This window comes from Lotus japonicus, chromosome 6 (assembly GCF_012489685.1).
Source record: "Lotus japonicus ecotype B-129 chromosome 6, LjGifu_v1.2".
In the NCBI taxonomy this organism is placed as follows: domain Eukaryota; kingdom Viridiplantae; phylum Streptophyta; class Magnoliopsida; order Fabales; family Fabaceae; genus Lotus; species Lotus japonicus.
The window spans coordinates 66,422,668-66,438,306 of NC_080046.1; the positions used below are offsets into that span (position 1 = coordinate 66,422,668).

Here is a 15,639-nt window from a genome sequence, read left to right on the forward strand (position 1 = left end):
TTTTGGTCCCTCTAGAAAAAAATTAGCGGAATTAGTCTCTCACAGTTACACACTTTTGCCGTTTTAGTCCCAAATAGGGATCATTTTTGCAAAAAATTAAGCAATGTGGAGGACCAAAAGTGATAATTTTTGTTGAGGACCAAAAATGCAAAATCTTGATAAGTGAGGGACCAAAAGAGCTATTAAGCCTAATGGATCCGGATTCTCTGCTGCAGCTAGGCTCTAAATCTCTCTCCTGCAACATTTTGGGCGGTTGGATTAATCTAATGGTCAAGATATTTCAAACATTTAAAAATAGTTTTAATCAAATTAAAGTCACGCATGTGACTTCGCTGCCCGGGACGCATCATCGGAAAAGGCAAAATGAACCTCTGGCCCGGCGGCGACATCGCAAGAAACGAACCTCATCGAATCTGTCTTGCAATCGCGATATGGGAGTGAAGAACCCCATCGACATCGAGACCGCAACGAACCTCATCGAATCTGTCCTACAACGGCGAGCAGAAGCCGTGTATATTGTTGAAATGGAAACGGTGGGAAATCGATCCCATTACCCACCCAGTTGAAGGAAAAAAGGTCCTCTTTGAACCTTCTCTGGTATGTCATGCATTCTCACCCCCAATATGAATTTTTTTTCTTTTTGTGCGTTTCTAAATGACCTATGGTAATGAAGTTTCTGGGTTTTGAAGATGAAGAAGATGGAGGGGTTTTAGAGATGAAGATATGAATTTCTAGGTTTTGAAATAATTATGAGGGGAGGAGTACTTAATTTGTTGGAATAAATTTTTGAGGGACTGAACTAGAAGTAAAAAAATCCACATGGATTCAATTTAGATCAAAAATAAAATTTTCAAAGACTAAAATCTTTATATTTTTTTTTCAGGTACCATTTTATATTTATGTGTATAAATTAAGGACCAAAAACATATTTAACTCTAAATTAATTGATTAATAACATGTAAAAATTTCAATTAATTATCTTGAATGTGATTGGTCCACCTAGATCATGGGTTATTTAACCCAAATATTATCATGGGTCATTTAGACAACCCAATTATAAAATATTGACATAATGCACGACATACAATAATTGTCCATTATAGAATCCACAATATTGAGAGTTTGAAAGAACAAGAATGGTAGGTTTTATAAACTCATATAAATTGAAACTTTAACCTGGAAAAACAGGAAATTTTTTTATAGGCAAATGTTAGTGGTTAGTTGTTAGTAAGTTAGAAAATCTCTTCAAACTTCTCTTTTATGATTCCAACCCTGGACCTTCCCCTACCCAACCCTTATGTCTCCTAACTCTTACCACTTGAGCCAACTCTCGAGGACGGAGAAATAGTAATTTTACATAAAATAAAAAAATTCTCAATGATTTAATACTTCATGTGATCTATATCTATCATATGAAATGAATGATAACAAATAATCATAGAGCAAACGCGTACCCAAATCCATAGTAAACGGCAAAATGAGTGAAGATGAAGGGTCCAATCTTCCAAATCAAGAAAGCGGCTCCGTTAGAGAAGTCTTTAAAGTTTCTCTCTAGCATTTCGGATAATGGGATGTTAGAAAAAAGGTAAAACTTGACACTTGCAATCTAGGGACCATGCCCCTATGAATAGATAATTATCGGGTTTATGGTTAAATTAGTCTCTGAATTTATAGGCGAATTTAATTTTAGTCTCTCTGAAGAAAAATGACGTTTAGTCGCGGTCATAAACTGCTAGTAATTGTAAAGATGACCGCCACTAAACGACATTTTTCCTCGAAGGGATTAAAATCAAATTCGCTAACAAACTAAGGGACTAATTTAACCATAACTCATAATAATCTATATATTTATTTCTATCTTAACCCAGCCCAGAACTAAAACAGAAATATATTTATGTGTCTACACATTAAAGACATAAATCATAACATTATGATCTAAATTAACTGAAATCTTACCTTATAATATCACATGAGTATCACAAATTGGCAATCCATAATTTACAATTATTTACATATATAACCCAATATTGATAAATGATCCAACATTTGCAACCCAATTCAACTATAAATTGAATTAACTATATTTAGGAAGAAGCATAGTTTGGGAAAGATGCAAACATAGGGGGTAAATCCAATGATGACATCAAACTCCTTGACCTCCATTGAATTTGCAAAGAGCTAAGGTACCCTCACTTCAGCATGAGATTCTGATGGTCTCTAACCACGCTACGTCTTATTCTTTTCAACTTGACATGTGTCATCGCTGAAAATGAATATTATTCCAAGTTTACCTATCAATTCATGAATTTATATTTATATTTTTGAAGCTTATATGCTGAATTTTTTTGAAAATAGCATCTTAATATTATATTTCACACACTATCTCACTTTGTAAATGTAACATATTGAAAATTATCTTAATTCACGCCGGTTCTAAATCTATTAACCTAATATTATTTTCAATTTTAGTCCTTCATGCAAAATGGCAATATTCAAAAACTAAATATAAGTCAATTCTATGTTTTGATAGTTAAATAACTATATATAATCATGGTTTTTGCTTACCATGAGGAATTCAATTGAATTCAATTGAACTTCTTCCATTCTTAACTGCCTCAATCATTCTAACAACTTCTTCCATTCTAGGGCTTGACCCATCTGTACATTTACGCACAATCCGACGCATAAGATCCAATTGAACTTCATTAATGTCTGCTAGCTCTACATCAAATAACACAAGTAGCCCCCGTGACGTAAACCTTAAAAAACTTTCATAAGCCAAACTATACGGAAAAACTCTAACCAGTATTTGAACAAGAATCGCACTGAAGCTATAAACATCAGAGCCCTGAGTGATCTGCCTGGAATTAGTAACTTCTAGAGTTTTAGACATAAAAGAAGATGATGAATCATTCATTTGAGAAGTCAATCTAACATCAGAGATGCAGGCATCATCAAGATTTTGTGTGAAGAAAACATTGGTTGACTTTAAGTTTCCATGTGTAAAATTTGGACCCCCCTTAGAATGAATGAAAGCAATTCCCTTGGCAACTCCAAGTGCAATGTTCACTTTTGAATTCCAATCTAATAATCGAGTTTTTTTCTCAGCCTTATTGCCTACAGTTTGGAATAGAAGAATTAGGCGAAGATAAAACATTACTAAAATTGGCATTGATGAATTAATTTATATGCAATATGGAGCAATGAGTTAGTCAGCTAAGAACGTACCATGTAAATAGGAAAATAAGCTGCCTCTTGGCATGTAGGGGTAAACTAGAAGCATCTCATCTATAGAATTATAATATGCTTGAAGAGGCATGACATTAGGGTGCCGCCCCATACTCCTTAAACTCGCCAATTTCTGCCATTTCTCCTTGCTTGGATCTATCAACTTTTTCACTACCACTTTTGTTCCATCATCCAAAGTAGCCTTGTATGTTGTTCCAAGACTCCCTTTTCCAAGAACTTCATATGAAGCATTATGTAAGTCCTTAAAGCTAAAGCCATCAGGGGAATCTTCAAAGAAAGTTATATTATTGAAAGCTGCATATCCATTTAAGTGACGTATGGTATTGTTCAAGTCTCCATGCCAGCATCTCTTCACAAAGGATACCGAAACTGTTCTCAGCATAGGCGTGTTAAGATGACCGTCACAAAATGTAACCATACTTCGAATATTCTTCACCCTGATCGTCTGTAGTTTAGGGCAATTAAAAGTTCTTTTACTCTGTCCATAAAAATGGACCATGTTTGGAAGATCTTTGAGTATAAGACATTCTACTTCGGGGAAAGTGATTGGTAAATTTCCAACTTCGTCGCCTTCTATTACCTCAATCAATTTCTCACAATTATATAGCTTGAGTAATTTGAGTTGTGTCAGATTTTTAACAGCAGGAAGTGAGAATACACTCTTGAGGTTACCGCAATGGACAATGTGAAGTGATTTTAAACTTTGGAAGAATGGAACTTTAAGATCCATGTACCATATCTGTCTCAGACTGCATAGGTTCCTTAGTTCTACTGCCATTAGTTGATGAAACATTGCTTCAATAGCTTGATCTGGTTTATCATCTTGAAGGTAAAAAATAGTTGTTAATGATTTACATCTATCCACAGTTAAAATTTTCAGGTTGTTGTATCTCATTATCAGGCTGCTATCAGATATGGCAATCAATAGTTTATTATTGTCACTCAAAGTCAGTTCCTCCAGTTCACATAGTAATTTGGGGGAACAATTGTAATGCAATAGTTGCTCAATATCCAAATTTATTGCACGAAGCACCTTCAATTTGTCTAATGACAACTGCAAGGAACAAATTGGAATTCTCAACAACTGTCAAGGAGATGAGTATAAAACTAAATAAAATGTTAAACTGAACTAACTATAACTTATTGCGTTACACAATACTATAGTAGTGTCATTATATCTTCCGGTTCCCTTATTTATGTAACGAAAAAATAAGTTATATATTATTGTTATTATTAAAAGATAAGATATAAGTTATATTGGTTAGAAGTCGGTTAATCAGTTAGAGCAACCCATCCTGGTTCTTAGAGGTGAGTCCTTAGCTAAGAACTAAGAACCAAGTTCTTATGCATTGAAGAGAAATGATGTGGGGTTCTTAACTTCAGTTCTTATATAAGCAACTTTGCTTTATAAGTTCTTAATATAAAAAATGTTTTTTTTTTCTCTCATCCATATTGCTTTATTGCTTTACGAGTTTTGTTTTATTACTTTGTGGAAATAAAAAAATAGACATAATATGATGTTGTGGGACCAATGGAATAATGTTAAAAACTCAAATTTAAGAACTCATGGTTGAGCGAAATCTGCATCAGTTTCTTATAAGTTGCTTAGAGCCTATGTGACACTTCTGAATCACGTGAATAGTGCTAAGACTATGTGACACTTCTGACTCACGTGAATAGTGCTAAGAACCAAAAGTTAATGCTAGGGATGGAGATGATCTTATGATTAGTTATCTATCTGCTATATAAGCTTGTTAGTTTGTTACCTTCTATATATTCAGCTATAGTTTGTTGCTAATGTAGTAGTATATAAGAGTCAATTAACTTATATCATCTTTTATAATTCAATTCAATAAATAGAGATTCAGTTTACAAAATCTTTTAGTTATTATGAACATAATAACACTATTATGGTTTAAAATTATAAACATAATCGACATTTGAAACTATATATAGCTTTCTAAAAAGTATTAGTCATTAGCTTTTGATCCCCCAACACTTTTAGTCCTTCACGTATACCTCTTTTTGTCTTCCTTCATGGCTAGCAGGCTATTTGCTTTCTCACTTTCTCGATCGCGTCCTTTTGTTTCTCACCAATCTCTCTTTCTCAGGCTGGGTTTGGGGTTTGGTTTAGTTTCTTAACCTGCTTATGAATTAAGAAGAAGATGAAGATGAAGACAAAGATGGTGAAAGGGAGGGAGTGAACGTGGGTGTGAAGGTGTTGTTGGTGTCGGGAGGCAATGGGTTTGAGGAACAGAGACGGTGGTTGCGGCAAATCCTTATAGTTGGAATTTTCTAGGTTGAGGGATTGTATGAAGAAGATGAGATCTGAGTCTGTGGGTTTTTTTTTTTTTTATGATGGAGATGGAGATGAAGATGAAGATGAAGAAGATGAAGATGTTTGGGAGATGAATATGTTTTTTTTCTGGATTTTTCAGAGTAGTTTTTTTTCTCAATGTTTTTTCGAGAAACTATTAAGTTCCTATAGAATTGGACGAAAAACTAAAAGCTCTAACAGATGTAAAATTGAGGACCAAAAGTGCAATTATTTTTTGCTAGGGAGACCTTTTGTGCAAAGGGTATAATTGGATGATCAAATATTGAATCAAGCCTTAATCATTTGCTATAACATTTTCTATAAATTTCATCCTTGTTTTCATCTTTATTTTTCTTTCCTTCAACTTTTATTTTAACTTCGACATTTTTAAGATCCAAGATTATCTTCTGAAATGTAATCATGATCGGGCGAGAAAAACACTAAAAATATATATTAGTCATATCTAATGCTTTAATACATTAATATGATATGAAACATAGTGCATACCTGGCCATCAAAAAGTATCTTAGAATAAAGAAAATTATAGGAGAATGTCATCAATTCTGGGAGTCCTTGTAAGGTTAGATAGCGTAGTTTAGGAAATTTTGTGGTAGACACATATTCAGCAAGCACAGCCTTTATGCATTTGCACTCTGAAATTTCAATATCAACAAGATGAGGAAAACATTTGATCATTGACTTTGAGAAGAGATAAGACATTTCATCGCACTTGTGTACTTTGATGATTCTTAAGTTGAAGAAAGATTTCTCAGTTAGAAGGCCATGGCATATATGTTCCAAATTGCTTAGCTTGTAAAGAGACAATGACTCCAAGTTGGGGAAAACATCATCAAGAGGGTGACTTGAGCTCATGGCTATGCATTTGATTTCAGCATTGTGTTGTACAACTAGAGAATGCAAATAGGGAAACCCATCACAACCCAAATCACTGAGAACATTTTGAACACCATTTAATTCATCTAAGTACAAAACATCAACAACTTTCAACATCTTCTTGATCCCTTCCTCGGATTGGAACATTTTGTTCAACTTGAGTTTTAGGGTCTTTAACCCATGATCACCATCATGGGAATGCCCCCATCCATCGCCAATAAAAATTGTGTATGATTTTAATTTTTCAAAGTAAAGGTCCATTGGCCATGCCTCATGATCAGGAACATACAAATCTTCTATATGCGTCAAGCGATGCAAGTTTGTTAGTTCTTTCAAGCTTGCACAACAATTTCCATTTTTGGATCTTTCAACCTCCCAGTTAGAAAACGAGTTTCTCAAATATAATTCTTCTAAGCTTGTCAAGTTTCCTAGAGCATTTGGTGGAATCACTTGGAGATATGTATCTCTCAAATCCAAGAGCCGCAACTTTTGGAGCTGTCCAAATTGTTTAGGCAATTGTTCGAAACGACTTCCTAGGAGGCTAAGCATTTGCAAGCTTGTAAGCTCCTGAACTATAGTTATATCTCCCAATTTACAATTAGACATGGATAATACTTGAATGTCCTTTAACAAACCAATACTCCTTGGTAACTTTGAACAATCAAAACCAACAAATTCCATCACTTTGAGAAGCTTAGTCTCTTCAAAAAAGGAATCTGGAACCTGCATTAAGGGACTTTGTGTATGTAGCGAAATCTTTTCCAACGCTGGACATGGCAACCTTTCGGGAATCGGGTAACCACTTGAAATAGTCACATTGCAAAAGCGGAAAATTCTCATCCGCTCTAAAGGTGGCCAGCTTCTAGAAATCACTACAGCTTGTAAAACCCTTCGAGCCACTGAGTAAGCAGCTTCCCATATCATGTCAACTATTTTAATCCATTCTTTTCTATCTTCAACCACAAGACCACAGGCCATAAGATCACTGATCAATGAATCAAGTTTATTTCTTGCATCCTCTAACGTTCCAAGATTTTCAAATAAACCTGTCCACATGTCAAATAATACCCTAGATTTATGAATAGCCCTTCTTCCTTGAATTGTAAGAAGTAAGAACAAATATTTGTGCTCTTCACTTTGTAAACTATTTAAGCATATTATAATTGGTGGAACATGTTGCTTGAGCTGCTTCAAGGCATCTTGCCAAGCACCTAGACCCTTATTTCTTAATGACTTGGCAATAACAGAAGTTGAAAGAGCTGAACCTGCACAACTTTCCACTATTTCCATTTTTAAGGATCTTGTGTTGGAGTCTTCAGCAACACTTCCAAGTATCCTATCAAATAAACTCAAAGCCTCATCTTCTAGCAGCACTTCTAGTTGAAACACCTTAGGATCACCCCTCATATTTTTTATAAAATCCAAATTCCCTGATGTTAACAATAATTTACACCCTTTATGTTCATCTCCTAAAGGGACTCCAAATTCCTCTAAATTGAATTTTTGAGCACTCATTTCTCCCCAAATATCATCAACTAAGACAAGAATCTTTTTCACATTCTTTATTCTCTGCCGCAATTGGTTTCTTCTTTCCACACGAGTTTCATCATGAAACTGCAGACCCAATACACTTCCAATATCTTTTTGAATTTGTTCCACATTTGGCTCCTCAACTATAGTGATGATGAGCACTGCATAAAACCAGCCTTGTTTTTTCACTTGCTCTCCAACTTGTTTGGCTAATGTGGTTGTGCCTCCACCACCCAACCCACATACTCCAACTGTTTGAATACTAGGGTTTTTTAGGGCAGCCATAATTTCATCTATGAGTTCTGTTCGGGATATTGGGTTATAAAATTTTGCTCCAGCTTGGTACAATTGTGAAATTCTTTGTTTCATATTTAGGACTAGATTATTAAGCCGGTACCACCGCCACAAATGTATGCAAGAACCTTTGGCTTCATAGTAGGTTGACAACAAAGCAGTCGCCTCTCCTAGAATCTCATCAACTTCGAGCATCCAGAGCCTTTGAATTTGCAAGTCTGCATCAAAATCCCAAGTAAGGTTTTCACGCACCCATTGGGATTTGTCCCACAGATCTTGAACGTCACTCCTGAGACTCTCCAATATCCTTTTGTTGGAAACCATGTTGCCTAGTCGACGTGCAGCTACTGTTACTTTCATGTTTTGATTGAGCAGTCCACAAATTGTTCTTCCTTTACCCTTTGTTAAAAAGCTATATATTGTTTTGGTTTCCTGTGAAGTTGGTTTATACAACTTTAGCCTAAGATAAAATTATTTGAGGGAATTGATTTTAATTTCACCCCTTTTTGTTTTATCGTCACCTAATTTTACCACATTTATGTGTGCGGGAAACAATTACACACCGCACATATAAGTGCAGTACATGAATTAACATATTCCTCACTTTAAAAGTGTAGAGGGGATAACATGAATATCTAAAGGGATGATATTAAAATCAATTCTCATTATGGGATGATGAAGTAGGGGTTTGGAATTCTTTCTATAATAGATTCTGAAGTTTAAAGTGCATGCTTGGACACACTATGAAAATCTATGATAAACCGAAATTAAAATCACAGTGGACAGAACAATTTCTCTTAGCTTTAGTGATTGTCCATACTGATTTTGACTTCACCATGATTTTTCACTATGTATCCGAAGACAAAATCAATTGTGGCTGTGAGTAGCTTCAAAAACATGGACAGAAAAAAGATTAAATTGATAACTCACCTTTTTCTTAGATAATGGCAAATATTTAGAGCTACAACAGATGGTGCGAAATTCTGCAACACAACATATCACGAACAGAACAAAATTCAATGTAAATTTTCTATAATTTTAGAATATGTATATTGGTAAGAAAAAATTAATTAAATACATTTTTTGCAGGAAAATATGCATACTCTTCTCTTCACATGGTTATCTATAGTTATGCAGGGAATTTAATCCTCACGTCACACAAATAATGCAAATAGGTAATTACGAGGGAGGGTGTCTATTAGCAAACAGAGAAATAGTAAACATGTGAGATTAAGTGATGAAATAGTTTAACTATGAGTATGAGATGACATGCTTAAATTTAATTAGTATCATTCTGCAGAAAAATACTTTTTGTTTTTTACATTTTTAATGAAGAAAAATGTTTGATATACATTACCAGGTAGAAATATTTTGTCGATGCATGTTTCTCCTTTCCTTTAAACTGCTGAAGGAAAACGATTTAACTAGCCGTCAAATCAAGATATACAAGCAACCCAAGGACTCAATCTTTTAGCTCCAGGTGTAGAAGAAAATTGTGTGCTTTAAAATCTCTGTTTATAAACTTCGAATGAGTGTTATTCTTTTCCTATCTTTGAAAACTACTTTTTAGATTATTGGCTATTTCCAGTTTTCCACAAGGAAAGAAAAGTGAGATTCCTGTTACCTTTCCTAAATACCTTCTCCAACTTATCATTCTTTGCTTTTTTTCGACATTTAAATTTATTCCTTGCTTAAAACTTATGTCAGATTACAATTTCCACAAATTTATTATGTTGAATTCTGAAGTGCTTAATTAAAGAGATTGCTATCATTAATTATATTGAAAAAAATATAAAAATATTTTACACTTTTAATGACAAAAGGTTTGATATACTAATACCTGGGTGAAAGTTGAAACTACCTGCTACTATACTAATGTATGCTTCTCCTTGTATTTTCTTGATATTTGATCTGCTGAAGGAAACGGTTAGATAAAACCTCATAAAAAAGCATAGAATCTTAACTTTGAAAGAAGATTTAAGCATATCAGAGGCTAAAAGTTCCTACCACCCGTGATCAAAGGTGTTGGAGGTTGGAAAAGAAGAAATAAAGAACATGACGTACTACAACTACAGGTTACAGAATTTTTTTCCAAACCAGATTCCTCTCATTTCATATCCACCATACACTTAGGAAAGAATCAAATCAAAGTTGCCACTACATTTAATTTCAACAAACAAAAAACAATTTTCGGTTCTTCCTTCTTTGTAACGTAAGAGAAAATTATTTTTCTCTTGAAAGTTTTGAATCATTATTTTCTTCCCAGTAGCCAGATAATATAAAAGATTCTGATATATTCAAACACAGCATATGGTTAAACTCAGTTTGGTTATCCAATTAAATCAACGCAAACAGCACACGAGCTGGAAAACACACAACACAACATGAGAAGTAAGATTTTGTCACGTTAACTCAATTGCGGATAGGCATTGAGTTCAACAGAAATACAAACATCCAGTGATGGAACTGGATGGGTAGGAAGCATGGTCTGGAACAGAATTTTAAAGGAAAAAAACTAAGTGAAAAGCTACACTGACTTTTCTCATCCAAAGAAATAGAACACTTGGAGCATCTGGTTCTTGCTGCTTAATTTAATATCTAACTCCTATCTTGGACGCAGTTGTAAGATTCGCTAATGATTAAGCCTTGAATAGCCAACCTGTATATATCAAATAGCCAATTTAAGCATGATTTAGGTTCAGCTCAGCTTAGATGTGCATTTACCATAGGTATTACTATTAGGTAAGTATTTAATGTGTGTCTGAATTTCAGCTAAACACAATACTGTCCTAAGTTAAATACAATGTGTCAAATGTCTTGATTATCAGTCAGTACATAAGTGAAATCAAGTTTGCATCGGAAAAACAAAGATACACTCAGTTGCTCCGTCCTGCCACTGCTAGCAATTGGCATGAGAAACACTAGGATGAATATCATCCCTCAGCCCAATCAGGATGGTGATGGTGATGCTATTTCTAACATAAAACATGTGGAATTGAAGTCTATTATGTCTTCCATAGAGAACATTAAAGCTTTGATCAACAATCCTGGGAGCGTTTCAGGGAATGGGAATGGGTCATTTTATCTTAACATCCAAAACGTAAACGTGCATCATCCTGGGTATGGGAATGGGAGTCTTGCCCAATTCCAATCTCCAATGGGGCCACCATCTCCACTGAAGCCTCCTTCTGCATATGGTCACAAGAGGGCTGTGTTATTCGGAATCCATTATGGTAACACGGCAGCGCCGAGGCTTAAAGGTTCTGTGAATAATGCTCAGTGCATGAAAGACTTTTTGATTAACAAGTTGAGTTTCCCTAGTAATTCCATTTGGATGTTCACAGGTACTTGCTCTTCAACTATTATGAATGATTATTGTCATTATTCAATCCCAATCCAACACATTTTAGATAGATATATCACAGATATCTTAGATATTCCAAAATTCATCTCTTTGCTAATGTTGTTATTGTTTAGATGTTAATACTCTATATAGGATAGTGATTGTGGTTTAACTGGGAAATAAAATAAGGTTTAAAACAGGTAGCCATGATTCATCTCAATTCTTCCATTCTAGTAATAGATACACTCATAGTCGTAAACTACCTGTAGATGATTCAGCGGAGAAAAATGCAATCCCAACAAAACACAACATGCGAGTGGCAATGAAGTGGTTGGTTGAGGATTGCCAACCAGGGGACTCCTTGGTGTTTTACTTCTCTGGACACGGAGCAAGGGTGAAAGACCATAATAGGGATGAACTTGATGGGTGTGATGAAGCAATCTGCCCTGTCGATTATGAAGATGAGGGGAAGATTCGCGATGATGAAATCAACGCTGCAATTGTTAGGCATCTGCCTCATGGTGCCAAACTTCATGCTCTTGTTGATGCATCCTTTAGTGGGACAATTCTTGACTTGCCATTTGTGTACACCAAGATGAACTGGTTAGTTATAAATGTTTAATCATTCAAATGCCTCTTTATAGCATGTTTGGTTCCACGGTGAAATGCTCTAGAATCACTTATGGCTAGAAGCTGCAATTCTTAGCTTCTGAGCAGACGTGTGTGAATTCTGTGCCAATTGTGAAACCGAACATGCACTTGGTAGGCTACCGTGAAATGAATCTAGTTTTGTTGGATGCAAGCAGGATTGGTTCTTCTGGATGGAAAGATCATAGACACCACAGAGGTGGCATCAAAGGCTCAAAAGGAGGGCTAGCGGTGTGTATTTCAGCCTGTGGTGACAATGGAATTTCAGCAGATAAGTCGGTTAGTAGTAATGCATCACATAGCATTTCTACATTCTCATAGTTTATGTAAACTAGTTAGATACAAGAACTGTTTCTCAAAACCAAGGTTTTATGGTTTGATTAAGCATTGACTCAGAGTTTCATCCAAGTCATGCAACATGCACCTAAATTGACATATGGCAGCTTGCTAGATGCCATGCGCTCTACAATCTATTCAACTAAAGCAGGAAAGTCTGTAAGGGACACTTTGCAGCAGTATGCTCATGTATCACATTAGTTACCCTATACTCTTATTAATGTATCTATACTAATATGAAGCTGATTCAGAATGGATTTTTGTTTGCAGGAGCCACAACTGTCGTCTTCAGAAAAGTTTAATATGAATTCCAAGTTGATTCTAATGTGACAACTGCTAGTAGCACTTGGAAAAGGAAAATGGATGCGAGTTGGGAGGGCTTAATTCTCTGTATATAAGCTCAGGATGTGGAGCAGACATAGAACTTTTCCTTATCTATCGTTTAAAGACATGAGTAAAAATTGGAGCATTGTTTTTTGACAGGAAATTGAAGATTTTTTATCTCATTCTTTGTCTTTTTAACTTCTCATACTTTCATCACTTAGAGTGCCAATATATTGTTAGAATGTTAGTAATTAATGGGTCGATTACTTACTCTTTAATTTACTTCTTAACTAATTCTTACATGGGTAAAACTAATTGTTAACTTGATAATGACTCGCACAACGCGCGCGGGTGTAAAAATAATTATGGCTTTTTAAAATTATTAATACTAATTTAAATAAGTTCATTGGAAAAGAGAAGATTAAAATCAAATACAAATCATACATGTATCTATTTTTATATATTATGATACTCTATTTCAAAAAAAATATATATTATGATACTCATTCAACTTGAAAAACATGTAAGGTAGTGTTAGATCCAATTATTTTTTATATATTATGAACCATCACCAGTTTTTCCTGTCCCACCAGGCAAGAATGCAAAACATGTAACACTGATAAATGATTAATGCTAAAATTAATGTATTATTAAAACACGTTATTTTTTATTAACCTGGTTAGGTTTATTTAGACTTCAGTTTTATCCTGTGTTTTGCATTCTGATTTTTCCCAGCTGAGCTAATAAGATCCTCTAATTAATTAGGTAAAGAATGTCACCAAAAGAACCTTTTCCATTGCATGTTCTTATATCTAATTTTTCTTTTAACAGCTCACTAATTGTTTACAATTCCAACGTTTATAGAAAGCATCTTAGAAAGTTAGAATCAATTCCAGATTGGGTGGAAATAAAAAAAGGACTCTACAAAAAGGAAGCACACCTAGATAGATATCACAAAAGGATTGATACTTAACATGTTAAAGTATATTTATGCACATTCTGTAGGGGACCTTTCCTCTGTCCACTTTTCTTCTCATTATGTATGAAAAACAGAATAGGTCTATAATCAGTTTTTCACCGGTCCAGTCAAATCTCCAAGATGTTTTCATATTCTCAACCATTACAAGGTTTAACCCACCTTCACAACCACCAGATTCATCCTTTTCTTTCCCTCAATTATTCCTTCCTCATAGCAGCCTTGGCTTGGCATACCCTCTGGTTCTCCTTCAAAGAATGCTTCTACTTAATTAATGGTTTACATACATAACTTTCTTCTAGACTATAGGGAATAAATGTTTTTTTTATGTATCCTATTCTTATGTTTATCTTCTACTTTTCTCACTTTATGACTTGTACATCATTTCAAATATTCTACTTAGCTTAGTTATAGGATGTCATCCACATATCAGTGGAGAGAAGTTATAAATCATTGCTTTTACAACTTTTCAGTTTTCCAATCAATCCATGTAAAATTTTGTTTTAGAATTGGTGCTGCTATTTAAGTAAGCCATAAAAAATAGTGGCCAACGTTTGGTTTACTTTCTATGAACAAATTGCTTCTTAGACACAATTTTAGTCACAGATTATTGAAACAATTTTATACCGAAGACAACACTACAACACTATTATATTAAGTTGCAATTTAAAACTGACCGGGACATTGTAGGTTCTCCTTCATATACATAATTTGTGCACCTCCTCTGTTCACATTCATCTTCATGCGCCTCTTCTCTTCAATCTCTCAATCTTTTTTTCTCAATCTATAGAGGCCACAATCAAGATGCAGAGTAATGTATGTGTCAACCAAATTTGAGTTGTTACCGAAAAAGGAAGAGTAAAATGTGAATTTAAAGGTTTTGAAATACCTTTTGCAGAAGAGTTGTTCTCCTGTTATTTTCTTGATATTTGATTTGCTGAAGGAAAACGGTTAGACAAAACCTCCTAAAAAGCATATAATTTTAATTCTGGAAGAAGATATCAGAGGCAAAAACCTCCAAAGGTGTGTGAGGTTGAACAGGAAGAAATAAAGAACATGACTACGACTACTGAGTACATAATTTTTTTCAAACTAAATTCCTCTCATTTTCATATCCACCATATACTTAGGAAAGAATCAAATCAAAGTTCCCACTACATTCAATTTCAACAAACAAAAATATAGCCTTGCTACAAAAACATTCAGTTGCTTCCTTCACTATTCTCTTTAAAGCTATGAATTATCTCCGACTATAATATTCATAATTTCCTTCCCGATAGCTAGATGATAAAGGATTCCGATATATCTGGATATGACGGATGTAAGGAATTTTGGGTTGGGCTGCAAACACAAGATATGGTTCAACTTAGTGCGTCTTTGGTTTACCATTTGCATTGAAACAAATGGGAAAAGACACCTTTCAACACCAATGAAAAAGTCAAATTTCGACATGTTGGCTCAAATATGGATCATTGAGTTCAATGGAAATCCAAATATTGTTGAATGGGATGGGTGGGAAGCATGGTCTGGAACAGAAGAAAAAAAACAAAAAAAAAGGAAAAGTAAGTGAAAAGCTACACTGACTTTTCTCATCACTTGGAGTATCTGATTCTTGAGGCTTAATTCAATGAGTGATAAAGTAGAGAGAAATATATAAATGTTTTACTTGGACACAGTTGCAAGATTCGCCAATGATTACATTCTATTGTCTTGGGTAGCCAACCTGTA

General features: G+C 34.6%; 2 protein-coding genes across 14 annotated transcripts; one reads left to right on the forward strand and one right to left on the reverse strand.

Moving 5' to 3' along the window:
• Positions 1-1,950: 1,950 nt before the first annotated feature.
• LOC130724538 (disease resistance protein SUMM2-like) lies at positions 1,951-15,608 on the reverse strand. Of its 8 annotated transcripts, XM_057575787.1 has the most exons (10): positions 14,801-15,608; positions 14,589-14,695; positions 10,822-10,943; positions 10,125-10,195; positions 9,642-9,686; positions 9,215-9,267; positions 6,074-8,716; positions 3,229-4,303; positions 2,566-3,117; positions 1,951-2,263 (listed from the first exon to the last, which is right to left on the reverse strand). In XM_057575787.1, the coding sequence occupies exons 7-9, from the start codon at positions 8,642-8,644 to the stop codon at positions 2,576-2,578; spliced, it is 4,188 nt and encodes a 1,395-aa protein (XP_057431770.1). In that variant the 5' UTR covers positions 8,645-8,716; positions 9,215-9,267; positions 9,642-9,686; positions 10,125-10,195; positions 10,822-10,943; positions 14,589-14,695; positions 14,801-15,608; the 3' UTR covers positions 1,951-2,263; positions 2,566-2,575. The 8 variants fall into 8 exon arrangements, with proteins under 8 accessions (XP_057431770.1, XP_057431769.1, XP_057431771.1 ...); XM_057575786.1 differs by lacking the exon at positions 10,822-10,943; XM_057575788.1 differs by lacking the exons at positions 10,125-10,195; positions 10,822-10,943; positions 14,589-14,695; positions 14,801-15,608 and having other exon boundaries at positions 2,566-2,712; positions 2,804-3,117; positions 9,642-10,027.
• Positions 10,962-13,117, forward strand: LOC130724541 (metacaspase-1-like). 6 transcript variants are annotated; one of them, XM_057575793.1, is made up of 5 exons: positions 10,962-11,628; positions 11,897-12,230; positions 12,434-12,554; positions 12,672-12,800; positions 12,882-13,117. In XM_057575793.1, the coding sequence occupies exons 1-5, from the start codon at positions 11,196-11,198 to the stop codon at positions 12,939-12,941; spliced, it is 1,077 nt and encodes a 358-aa protein (XP_057431776.1). In that variant the 5' UTR covers positions 10,962-11,195; the 3' UTR covers positions 12,942-13,117. The 6 variants fall into 6 exon arrangements, with proteins under 6 accessions (XP_057431776.1, XP_057431777.1, XP_057431780.1 ...); XM_057575794.1 differs by having other exon boundaries at positions 12,672-12,790; XM_057575797.1 differs by having other exon boundaries at positions 10,963-11,628; positions 12,719-12,800.
• Positions 15,609-15,639: the final 31 nt, after the last annotated feature.